The sequence below is a fragment of the Agelaius tricolor genome, unplaced genomic scaffold, assembly GCF_023055355.1.
Source record: "Agelaius tricolor isolate 1412-34295 unplaced genomic scaffold, bAgeTri1.0.p SCAF_54, whole genome shotgun sequence".
NCBI lineage: Eukaryota > Metazoa > Chordata > Aves > Passeriformes > Icteridae > Agelaius > Agelaius tricolor.
Window position 1 is genome coordinate 935769 of NW_027269314.1, and position 12401 is coordinate 948169.

Consider the following 12401-nt stretch of genomic DNA (forward strand, 5'->3'; position numbering starts at 1 on the left):
ACGGTGCTTAACGGGCGTTGCCAAGGGGCGGGATTGTTGCTAAGGGGCGGAGTTAGAGGCGGGGATAAGGGGCGGGGCAGCCAATGAGGAAGGGCGCGCGCGCCGCGGGGCGCCCCCTTGTGGGCGGAGGGGAGGAGCGGGGGCGTTGCCATGGGAACGGGGAGGGGTGGGGGAGGGGCCTTTCCTTTCCTTTCCTTTCCTTTCCTTTCCTTTCCTTTCCTTTCCTTTCCTTTCCTTTCCTTTCCTTCCCTTCCCTTCCCTTCCCTTCCCTTCCCTTCCCTTCCCTTCCCTTCCCTTCCCTTCCCTTCCCTTCCCTTCCCTCTCATCCCACCCCATCCCATCTCCTTCCTATTTAATTCCATCTCATCCCATTTCATCCCAATTCCATTAGATCCATCTAAACCCAAATTATCCCGGTTCCTTCCTGTCCCATCCCACTGCACCCAATTCCTTCCCATCCCATTTCAGTTCTGTCCCATCACATTCAATTTCCCCCCTATTTAATTTCTTCCCATCCCATCTGATCCTATCTCATCTCATCTCCATCCCATCCATCTCATCCCATTTGATCCCAATTCCTTCCCATCCCAATACTATTCCATCTATCTCATCCTATTTTACCCCAATCTCATCCCATCCCTTCTACCCTCTCTCAGCTCCATCCCATCCCATCCCATCCCATCCCATCCCATCCCATCCCATCCCATCCCATCCATCCCATTGCATTTCCTCCCCATCTCGTTTTATCCCACCCCGTTTCATCCCAATTCCATCTCATCCCATTTCATCCCAATTCCTTCCCATTCCTTCTGTTCCATCCATCCATCCATCCATCCATCCATCCATCCATCCATCATCTGTCTGTCCATCCCAATTATCCCAATTCCATCGCACCCCATCCCCACCACAATCCCAATCCCAACCTCAATCCCATCCCACCCCAAACCCAGTCCCAATCCCAATCCCAATCCCACCCCACCCAATCCCATCCCAATCCCAAACCCAATCCCATCCCACCTGAATCCCAACCCCAACCCCAACCCCAACCCCAATCCCACCCCAATCCCATCCCCAACCCCAACCCCAACCCCAATCCCAATCCCCATCCCCATCCCAATCCCAACTCATCCAATCCCATCCCAATCCCACCGCCGCTCCCCCCTGCTTGGCGCTTCCCGCCCCTCCTGGGGACATCCAGCCCTGTCCCTCCTGTCCCCATCCCAAGCTCCGTGTCCTTCCCACGGGGACAGGGGACAGGGAACGGCGCCAGTTCCCATCTGGAGAGCGCCGCGATTGTCCCCTGGGAATGCCGGGGGGACAGCGGGTCAGGGGACATGTGAGGGACAGAGGGGACACGTGAGGGACAGAGGGGACACGTGAGGGACAGAGGGGACACGCGAGGGACAGAGGGGACAGTGTCACCCCTGGGGGGCTGCTCCAGCTGCTGGAACGCTTAAAAACCCAGCATCCACATTCCCAGAAATCTGGGATCCACATTCCCAGCCATCCCCAGAGCCCTGGCCGTGTCCTTGTCACCGTGCCGGTGACATCACACCCGGCTTGTCCCCAAGGGAGGGGACACCAGGCCCGCTTTGTCCCCAGGGCCCACCTTGTCCCCCCCGTTCCCACACCGGCCGGAAATTCCAGGTTTTCCCTAAAAAAGCCACTCTGGCACGGGGACGGTCCCCAGAGCCACCCCTGGGCATGTCCCCGTGGCTGGGGATGTCACCTGGTGAGGTGAGGGGAGGGAGGGGACACACGGGGGATGTCGCTGTCACCAGGCGTGGATTTGCTCCGGCTTTACAAAAACAACGGGATTTGGGAAGGGATTAAATCCCGGCGGCCACCGGGCGGGAGCAGCGGCCTCGTGTCCCCAGGGTGTCCCCAGGGAATCCCCACAGTGTCACCAGAATGTCCCCAGATTGTCCCCATGGTGTCCCCACGGTGTCTCCAGAATGTCCCCATAGTGTCCCCATGATGTCCCCATGCTGTCCCAACGGTGTCCCTGTGGCATCCCCAGAATGTCCCCACAGTGTCCCCATGGTGTCCCCATGCTGTCCCCACTCTGCCATCCCCATGCTGCTGTCCCTGCTGATGTCCCCCCCCTCCCAGTGTGATGTCCCCACGGTGTCCCTATAGTGTCCCCACCCTGATGTCCCCACAGTGTCCCCACACGGCCATCCCCACCCTGCTGTCCCTATGGTGTCCCCACCCTGCTGTCCCCTCTCTGGTGTCCCCACAGTGTCCCCACCCTGATGTCCCCACACAGATGTCCCCCCTCCCACCCTGCTGTCCCCATGCTCATGTCCCCACAGTGTCCCCACAGTGTCCCCACACCAATGTCCCCACTCTGCTGTCTCCATGGTGTCCCCATGCTGTTGTCCCTCCCTTGATGTCCCCACAGTGTCCCCACCCTGCTGTGCCCTTCCTGCTGTCCCCACAGTGTCCCCACTTTGGTGTCCCTGTCCTGATGTCTTCATGCCAATGTCCCCCGCAGTGTCACCATTGTGTCCCCACACTGCCACCTCCACAGTGCTGTCCCCACAACCATGTCCCCATAGTGCCACCTCCACCCTGCTGTCCCCACGCTGTCCCCCTCCCGCACTGCCATCCCCCCTCTGCTGTCCCCTCCCCACAGTGTCCCCACACTGCCACCACCTCCACTGCTGTCCCCATAGTGTCCCCAGTGTCCCTGCATGTCCCTGGTGTCCCCACAGTGTCCCCAGCCCTGTCCCCTCCCTGCTGTCTCCCCAGCATCCCCACAAGTCCCTAGTGTCCCCACAGTGTCCCCACTGCTATCCCCACAGTGTCCCCAGTGTCCCCACAGTGTGCCCAGTGTCCCCACAGTGTCTCCACAATGTCCCCATCACTGTCCCCTCCCCACAGTGTCCCCAGTGTCCACAGTGTCCCCCCAAGTCCCCAGTGTCCCTATAGTGTCCCCACCACTGTCCCAGCAGTGTCCCCAGCACTGTCCCCTCCCCATTGTCCCCCCAGTGTCCCCTCAGTGTCCCCTCAGTGTCCCCTCATGTCCCCAACAGTGTCCCCAGTGTCCCCACTGCTGTCTCCACAGTGTCCCCCCTGCTGTCCCCTCCCCAGTGTCACCCCACTGTCCCCCGTGTCCTCAGTGTCCCCCTTGTCCCCCCAGTGTCCCCTCAGTGTCCCCCCAGTGTCCTCACTCTCCCCAGTGTCCCCAGTGTATTCCCAGTGTCCCCACAGTGTCCCCCCTGCTATTCCCTCCCTGCTGTCCCTACAGTGTCCCCACAGCGCCCCCAGTGTCTCCAGTGTCCCCATTGTCCCCCCATGTCCCCAATGTCCCCTCACGGCCACTCTGACCCCTCCAGGATCCAACTCTTTAATCCCCAAATCTGCCGCAGCCGCGCCGGGAGCCACCGGGAGCCACTGCGCTGTCCCCGGGCTGTCCCCGCGCTGTCCCCGGGCTGTCCCCGCGCTGTCCCCGGGCTGTCCCCGCGCTGTCCCCGCGGTGTCGCTGTCGCGGGTCAGCGGCGCTGTCCCTGCAGCTGCTGCAGCCGCTGGCTCAGGTCGTCGATGCGGAGATTCTTGAGGAGCAGGAGCTGCTCCAGCCGCCCCACCTTGGCCTGCAGGATCTGCGGGAATCCCAAATCCCCAAAATCCCCAAAATCCCCCAAATCCCCAAAATCCCAAAATCCCCAAATCCCAAAACCTCAAAATCCCCAAATCCCAAACCCATTCCAAGGGGTCTTCCCGGAGCAGGGAATTTTTGGGGTTTTTCCCCAGACGAATTTTGGGGTTGTTCCCACTGAGGAGAAGAGATGGATTTGGGATTTCCGCTCCACCTTGGCCTGCAGGATCTGCGGGAATCCCAAATCCCCAAACCCCCAAAATCCCAAATCCCCAAATCCCAAACCAATTCCAAGGGGTCTTCCCGTAACAGGGAATTTTTGGTTTTTTTTTGTTTCCCAGAAGAATTTTGGGTTTTTTCCCAGAGGAATTTTGGGGTTTTTTTTCTCAGACGAATTTTGGGTTTTTTTGCCCACTGAGGGAAAGAGATGGATGTGGGGTTCTGATCCCTTTCCCATAAAAAATAAACGGGGAATTCCAGAATATCCCGCTGTTCCCATTCCCGGATATCCCTCAGAATTCCGGCCTTTCCCGAAATTTACATCAGTGGCGGGGAAACGCCGGATTTGAGGGGAAATTTGAGGGAGGGGAAAAAGTGGGAAGGGGGGATCAGGAAAAATCGGGAAAAACCACGAAAGGGAGGACAGGGAAAAACCAGGAAAATTCGGGAAAAGCCGGGGAAAGCTGGGAAGGAGGATAGGGAAAATTTTAGTGAAGAAGGGACCGGGAAAAGCCAGGATAGGGGGACAGGGAAAAACCGGGAGTAGGGGACACGGAAAAACCGGGAAAGGGGGACAGGGAAAAGCCGGGAAGGAAGGACAGGGAGAATTTTAGGGAAGGAGGAACCGGAAAAAGCCAGGAAAGGAGACACAGAAAATTTTAGGAAAGAAGGGCCAGGAAAAAAACGGGAAAAGCCAGGAATAGGAGACAGGGAAAAGCCAGGAAAGAGAGACAGGGAAAATTTTAGGGAAGAGGGGACAGGGAAAGGCGGGAAGGAGGGACTGGGAAAAACCGGAAAAACTGGGAAGGAGGGACAGGGAAAATTTTAGGGAAGGAGGAACCGGGGAAAGCCGGGAAAGGGGACACAGAAAATTTTAGGAAAGGGGGGACAGGGAAAAGCCGGGAAAAGGGGACAGGGAAAGACTGGGAAAAGCCGGGAAAAACTGGGAAAGGGGGACAGGGAAAATTTTAGGGAAGGAGGGACAGGGAAAAGCCAGGATAGGGGGACAGGGAAAAACCGGGAAAAGCCAGGAATAGGGGACACGGAAAAGGCGGGAAAGGGGGACAGGGAAACGCCGGGAAGGAGGGACACGGAAAATTTTAGGGAAGGAGGGACAGGGAAAAGCGGGGAAAGGGGGACAGGGAAAAACCGAGAAAAGCCGGGAAAAGCCTGGAAAGGGAAAAGCCTGGAAAGGGGGACAGAGACAATTTTTGGGAAGAAGGTTCAGGGAAAAGCCGAGAAGGGAGGATTGGGAAAAGCCGGGAAAAGCCGGGAAAAGCCGGGAAAAGCCGGGAAAAGCCGGGAATAGGGGACAGAGAAAAGCTGGGAAAAGGGGACAGGGAAAAGCCGGGAATGAGGGGCAGGGAAAAGCCAGGAAAGGGAGACAGAGAAAATTTTAGGAAAGAAGGGACAAGGGAAAGCTGGAAAAGGGGGACAGGGAAAAGCCAGGAAAGGGGGACGGAGAAAGATCGGGAAAAGCCGGGAAAAGCTGGGAATAGAGGACATGGAAAAGGCGGGAAAGGGGGACAGAGATAAAAATTTTTGGGAAGAAAGGACAGGGGAAAGCTGGGAATGGGGGGACACGGAAAAGGCGGGAAGAAGGGCGGGGGACAGGTCAGTGTCGCGCGTGTCCCCCCGCGATGTCCCCGCACACCCGCGGCCTCTCCGGAGCCCGGGACTGGGATTTGGGATGGGCTCACCTGGATCGTGTCCCGCGCCAGCTGCAGCGCCTGCTCGCGCTCCGCCAGCTGCTGCCGCATGTCCCCAGGGCCAGCCCCGGGCGGCGCGGGCACCGCCACTGTCACCGCCCTGGCGCGGCGGGGACACGGCCGGGGGGACAGCGCTGAGCCCTCCCAGAGGGGAGGCGCCCAAATCCTGTGCCCCGATCCCATGGGAATGTCCTCATCTCTCATGGGGACACCCAGCGACACCCAGGGACACCACGGTGACCCCCAAACCCTCACAGTGAGACCCTGACCCACACAAGGACCCCAAGAACCATATGGGGACACCCCAAACACTGCAGTGACCCCCCAAACCCTCGCAGTGACCCCAAACCCCTGTGGGGACCCCCCAAACCCTCGCAGTGACCCAAACCCCACAGTGAGTCCCTGACCCACACAAGGACCCCAAGAGCCATATGGGGACCCCCTGACCCTCATGAGGACACCCCAAACACTGCAGTGATCCCAAACCCCACAGGGACCCCAAACCACCACAGGGACCCCCTGACCCTCATAGGGACACCCCAAACACTGCAGCGATCCCCCCCCAAACCTCACAGTGATCCCAAACCCCACAGTGAGTCCCCAACCCACAAAAAGACCCCAAGAGCCATATGGGGAACCCCTGACCCTCATGGGGACACCCCAAACACTGCAGTGACCCCAAACCCCCGTGGGGACCCCCCAAACCCTCACAGTGATCCCCAAACCCCACAGTGAGTCCCTGACCCTCATGGGGATACCCCAAACTCCACAGAAACACCCCAAACCCCACAGTGCGTCCCTGACCCACACAAAGACCCCAAGAGCCACATGGGGACCCCCTGACCCTCATGGGGACACCCCAAACACTGCAGTGACCCCAAACCCTCACAGTGACCCCCCCAAACCCCACAGTGACCCCCCCAAACACTCACGGTGACCCCAAACCCCACAGGAGCCCCCTGATCCTCAAGGGGACACCCCAAAATCCACAAAGATCTCCTGACCCCTCTCAGTGATCCCCAACCACCACAGTGACCCCAAACTCCCACAGGAACCCCCCCAACCCTCACAGTGACCCAAAACCCCACAGTGACACCCAAAACTCTCCCAGTGATGCCCCAAACCCCATAGAGACCCCAAACCACCACAGGGACCCCCTGAGTCCCCTCAGTGACACCCAGAACCCCACAAGGACCCCACAGTGACCACATAAAGACCCCCTGACCCCAAAAGGGCCCTGTCCCCTGCCCAGCCCTCACCTGGCAGCGCCATCCTGGCTGCAGCCCCTTCCCAAATCACTCTGGAGCCTGGGCTGGCCTGGAAAACCCACAGGGATGGATGGACAGATGGATGGATGGATGGATGGATGGATGGATGATGGATGGATGGATGGATGGATGGATGATGGATGGATGGATGATGGATGGATGGATGGATGGATGGATGGATGGATGGATGATGGATGGATGATGGATGGATGGATGGATGGATGGATGGATGGATGGATGATGGATGGATGATGGATGGATGGATGATGGATGGATGATGGATGGATGGATGGATGGATGATGGATGGATGGATGGATGGATGGAGGATGGATGGATGGATGGATGATGGATGGATGGATGGATGGATGGATGATGGATGGAGGATGGATGGATGGATGGATGGATGGATGGATGGATGATGGATGGATGATGGATGGATGGATGATGGATGGATGGATGATGGATGGAGGATGGATGGATGGATGGATGATGGATGGATGATGGATGGATGATGGATGGATGATGGATGGATGATGGATGGATGGATGGATGATGGATGGATGATGGATGGATGATGGATGGATGATGGATGGATGATGGATGGATGGACGGACGGATGGATGGATGGATGGATGATGGATGGATGGATGGATGGATGATGGATGGATGGATGGATGGATGGATGATGGATGGATGGATGGATGATGGATGGATGGATGGATGGATGGATGATGGATGGAGGATGGATGGATGGATGGATGGATGGATGATGGATGGATGATGGATGGATGGATGATGGATGGATGGATGATGGATGGAGGATGGATGGATGATGGATGGATGATGGATGGATGGATGGATGGATGGATGATGGATGATGGATGGATGGATGGATGGATGGATGATGGATGATGGATGATGGATGGATGATGGATGGATGATGGATGGATGGATGGATGGATGATGGATGGATGATGGATGGATGGATGGATGGATGATGGATGGATGGATGGATGGATGGATGAGGGATGGATGGATGGATGATGGATGGATGATGGATGGATGGATGGATGGATGGATGATGGATGGATGGATGATGGATGGATGATGGATGGATGGATGATGGATGATGGATGGATGATGGATGGATGGATGGATGATGGATGGATGGATGATGGATGGATGGATGGATGGATGATGGATGGATGGATGGATGATGGATGGATGGATGGATGATGGATGGATGATGGATGGATGGATGGATGGATGATGGATGGATGATGGATGGATGGATGGATGATGGATGGATGATGGATGGATGGATGATGGATGGATGGATGGATGGATGGATGGATGGATGGATGATGGATGGATGATGGATGGATGGATGATGGATGGATGGATGGATGGATGGATGGATGATGGATGGATGGATGGATGGGGTCACCTGCCCCGACACCGCTGTCGCCTCCCAGGGTCCCCAAAAAGTCCCAGTGAGGAATTTTGGGATCCTTTATCCCCCATCCCTTACCTGTGTCCAGGTACCTGCCCTCGTCCAGCGCTGCCGACTCCGCTGGGGGCTGAGGAGAGGCAGGAAAACCCCTGGGACACCTGGGACACACCTGGGACACACCTGCCACCAGCCTGGGTGACACCAACCTGGCCTGGGACTTTCAGGAGCAGCCCCAGCTGCTCTGGGAATTCCAGCCCAGCCAGGAATTCCTTGCCAAGATCCCAGCCCAATCTCCCCTTTCCCAGTGGGAGCCATTCCCTGGCTCCTGTCCCTGCAGGCCTTGTCCCCAGCCCCTCTCCAGCTCTCCTGGAGCCCCTGCAGGCACTCTGAGGATTCCCTGGAATTTTCCCTTCTCCAGGGGAGCATTCCCAGCTCTCCCAGCCTGGCTCCAGAGCCGAATCCAGGAACGATTTCTGTTGGGAACAACCCTAAATCCCCTTCATTCCCACCCTCCCCTATCCCATCTTTTCCCAAACCCCAATATCCAACCTTTCCCGGGATCCCCATTCCTGGGAGTTCCCTATTTTTGGGAGTTCCTCCCCATTTTCAGGATTTCCTCCCCGTTTTTGGGATTTCCTCCCCGTTGTTGGGATTTCCTCCCCGTTTTTGGGATTTCCTCACCTTCCCAGCCCCTCCCTTGCCGTTCCTCTGCCTCCGCAGGATTTTGTCCCGCAGGAGCTGCAGGAGCTGCTCGGCCGTTCCCGGCTGGCTCCGCACCAGCGCCTGGATCATCTCCTCGGGCAGCCGCAGGTTCAGCTTGCTCAGCACCTTCCTGGAATTTGGGATCAGTGGAACAGCCAGGGACAGAGGGACACAGGGGGACACAGGGGACACAGGGGACAGAGGGATAGAGAGGAACAGAGGGGACAGAGAGGGAAAGAGAGGGACATAGAGTGACATGGGACACAGAGGGACATGGGGGGATCCAGCGCCTGGATAATCTCCTCGGGCAGCTGCAGGTTCAACTTGCTCAGCCCTTTCCTGGAATTTGGGATCCATGGAACACCCAGGGAGGTGACAGAGGGACACAGAGGGACACAGGGGGACATGGGGCACAGGGGGACACAGGGGACACAGGGGGACAGAGAGAGACAGAGAGGGAGATGGGACACAGAGGGATAGAGAGAGGAACACAGGGGGACACAGAGGGAAAGAGAGGGACAGAGAGGGAGATGGGACGCACAGGGACACAGAGGGACACACAGGGACACAGAGGGACACACAGGGACACAGAGGGACACAGAGGGACATAGGGGGACACGGGGGGATCCAGTGCCAGATGCGGATCATCTCCTCGGGCAGCAGCAGGTTCAGCTTGCTCAGCACCTTCCTGGAATTTGGGATCCATGGAACACCCGGAGGAGGTGACAGAGGGACACAGAGGGACATGGGGCACAGGGGGACACAGGGGGACACAGGGGCAGAGGGACGGAGAGGGACAGAGGGGGACAGAGGGGGGACACAGAGGGACAGAGAGACACAGGCGGACAGAGAGGGAGATGGGACACAGAGGGACAGAAAGGGAGAGAGAGGGACACAGGGAACACCGGGGGACACAGGGGACACAGAGTGACAGAGGGACACAGAGGGACCCAGAGAGGCACAGGGGGACACAAGGGGACACCAGTCCCCACCCGCTGCAGGCCACAGTGGCTCTGTGGCCACACGGAGCTGTCGGGATGTGACGAACAGGGCGACACCGCCCGCAGGACAGGTGGGGACAATCTGGGGACACCCCGGACCGGGGGTGGGGGGGGTCACACGGAGCTGGTGGCGCCTGTCCCTACCTGTTAAGGTGGCCCCAGTTGGCGACTTTCTGCGCCGTGGAGCTGGTGGGGACAAAGCTGTGCAGCTCCACCAGGGAGGGGAAGAAGAACTTCACCACCTCGGCCGCCAGCACTGCGGGGACAGCGGGGACACGCTGCGGGTGGCACCACAGGGACAGAGGGACAGCCCGCCCCGGCCACCCCGCCGTGTCCCCGCAGGGCCAACCGCCATCGCTGAAGTCGCGGGCGATGTTCCTGCGCGGCCGCGACAGTGGCACCGTGTCCAGCCAGCGGTACAGGGACACCAGCGACGCCTCCGGGCCCGGCTCCGGCCCCTCGGCCGCCATCAGGGCCCGGCCTCAGCGTCCCCGCTGCCATGGCAACGGGGGCGGGGCCGGAGCAGAGCGTCGCGGCGCCATGGCAACGGGGGCGGGGCCTGAGCGGAGCGTCGCGGCGCCATGGCAACGGGGGCGGGGCCTGAGCAGAGCGTCCAATTGCCATGGAAACGGGGGGCGTGGCTTTAATGAAGCGGCTCTGCTGCCGTGGCAACGAGGGCAGGGCTCAATGGGAGCGTCGCTGTTGCCACGGCAACAGGGGCGGGGTTTAATGGGAGCATTTCTGCTGCCATGGTAACGGGGGTGGAGCTTGAAGGAAGCGTCGCGGTGCCATGGCAACGGGGCGGGGCATAATGGGAGCATCCCATTGCCATGGGGAAGTGGGCGGGGCTTACTGGCGTCACTGCTGCTATGACAACGGGGGCAGGGCTTCACGGGAGAGTCTTGTTGCCATGGCAACGGGGGGTGGGGCTTCAGGGGAGCATTTCTGCTGCCATGACAATGGGGGCGGGGCTTCAGGGAGCGTCGTGGTGCCATGGCAACAGGAGCAGGGCTTGCAGGGTGCACCCTATTGCCATGGAAATGGGGGTGGGATATGAACATTGGGATGGGATATGGACTTTGGGATTAGATATGGACATTGGGATTGGATATGGACATTGGGGTGGGATATGGACACCAGGGATGGGATATGGACAGTGTGGATGGGATATGGACACTGGGAATAGGAAATGGACACTGAGGTAGGATATGAATATTGGGATGGGATATGGACACTGGGATGGGATATGGACACCATGAGTGGGATATGGACATTGGGGTGGGATATGGACGCTGGGATGGGAAATGGATATTGGGGTGGGATATGGACACTGGGATGGGATATCAACACCATGGATGGGATATGGACACTGGGATGGGATATGGACACCATGGATATGATATGGACACCATGGATGTGATATGGACACCATGGATGGGATTTAGACACAGGGATGGGATATGGACACCATGGATGTGATATGGACACTGGGAATGGGATATGGACGCTGTGGATGGGATATGGACATCGTGGATGGGATATGGACACCATGGATGGGATATGGACACCATGGGTGGGATTTAGACACAGGCACAGCCGCAGGAGGTGACAGTGACAGCCCCAGATCAGGGGCTGCTCGTTATGGCGGTGAATGGGACCCCCCCCAGCAGGAAGAATTGGCCCCCACCTGCACCCGGTGTGGGGCTCTCAACTCTCAACTCCTCCTTGTCCCGTCCCCCAGCCATGTCCCCCACCCTGGCCGGGCCGTGTCCCCGAATTCCCCACTCAATTGTCCCCCCGCCGTCCCCCGCTGCGCCTTAAGCCCCGCCCATCCTCCGACCCCGCCTCTCCACTCCGTTCCGCCTCCAATTGGCTGCACCTCCCGTCAATCATCCGGCTACGACCCGCCCCTCTGTTTGCCACGCATCGAGTACTTCCGCATTATCTCCGGCTCCACCCTCCGCGCCTTTCTATTCGCTACAATTCCCGCCGATCATAGTCTTAACCAATCATCTTCTTGTCCCAGCCTATCACGCACTCCCATTGGTTGATACCGCCGCCATTTTTGCATAAAAATCGGCGGCGCGGCGCTGGGCGCCCCCCTGTGGACGCGGCGCGGCCCCCGGGGCTGTCGCGCTGCGCTCCGTGGCCGGCGACCGGGCGCGACATATCGCGACATAGCGGCCTCACCGCGGCTCCTCGGCTGGTGGCGCTTCCCCCGCGGTGTCGCTGGGCACGGCGGGTGGCACCTTGGGGACATCCCCGCTGGCTTTGTCACCTGTGTCCCTGTGTGACGTCAGAGCCCCCCCACCATGGGATTTCCCCCAGGATTCCCTCCCTTCCCCCCCCCCCCCCCCTCGCTTTTTTAAAATTTCCCCCCCCCATTTTTTCCACCTTTTTCTTCCCCCTTCCCTCTTTTCCATTCTCACCCCCCTCCCTCTTTTGAT

General features: G+C 58.8%; 1 protein-coding gene across 3 annotated transcripts; it reads right to left on the reverse strand.

Moving 5' to 3' along the window:
• Nucleotides 1-3370: 3370 nt before the first annotated feature.
• On the reverse strand, nt 3371-12276 carry SPEF1 (sperm flagellar 1). Of its 3 annotated transcripts, none has more exons than XM_071455894.1 (7): nt 10304-10471; nt 10099-10210; nt 8933-9083; nt 8330-8378; nt 6789-6846; nt 5521-5629; nt 3371-3605 (listed from the first exon to the last, which is right to left on the reverse strand). In XM_071455894.1, exons 1-7 carry the CDS (start codon nt 10422-10424, stop codon nt 3498-3500), a joined length of 708 nt encoding a protein of 235 aa, XP_071311995.1. In that variant the 5' UTR covers nt 10425-10471; the 3' UTR covers nt 3371-3497. The 3 variants fall into 3 exon arrangements, with proteins under 3 accessions (XP_071311995.1, XP_071311996.1, XP_071311994.1); XM_071455895.1 differs by lacking the exons at nt 3371-3605; nt 10304-10471 and adding exons at nt 3650-3830; nt 12145-12276; XM_071455893.1 differs by lacking the exon at nt 3371-3605 and adding an exon at nt 3653-3830 and having other exon boundaries at nt 10304-10477.
• Between the last annotated feature and the right edge of the window lie 125 nt (nt 12277-12401).

Excerpts from the sequence above, each read along its gene's own strand:
- SPEF1 (XM_071455893.1), bottom strand. The coding sequence starts at position 10,424 with ATGGCGGCCGAGGGGCCGGAGCCGGGCCCGGAGGCGTCGCTGGTGTCC. Across the intron at positions 8,379-8,932 it reads GCAAGGGAGGGGCTGGGAAG|CCCCCAGCGGAGTCGGCAGC; the intron begins GTGAGGAAATCC and ends GCCTCTCCTCAG. Across the intron at positions 5,630-6,788 it reads AGCCAGGATGGCGCTGCCAG|GGCGGTGACAGTGGCGGTGC; the intron begins GTGAGGGCTGGG and ends CCGCCGCGCCAG.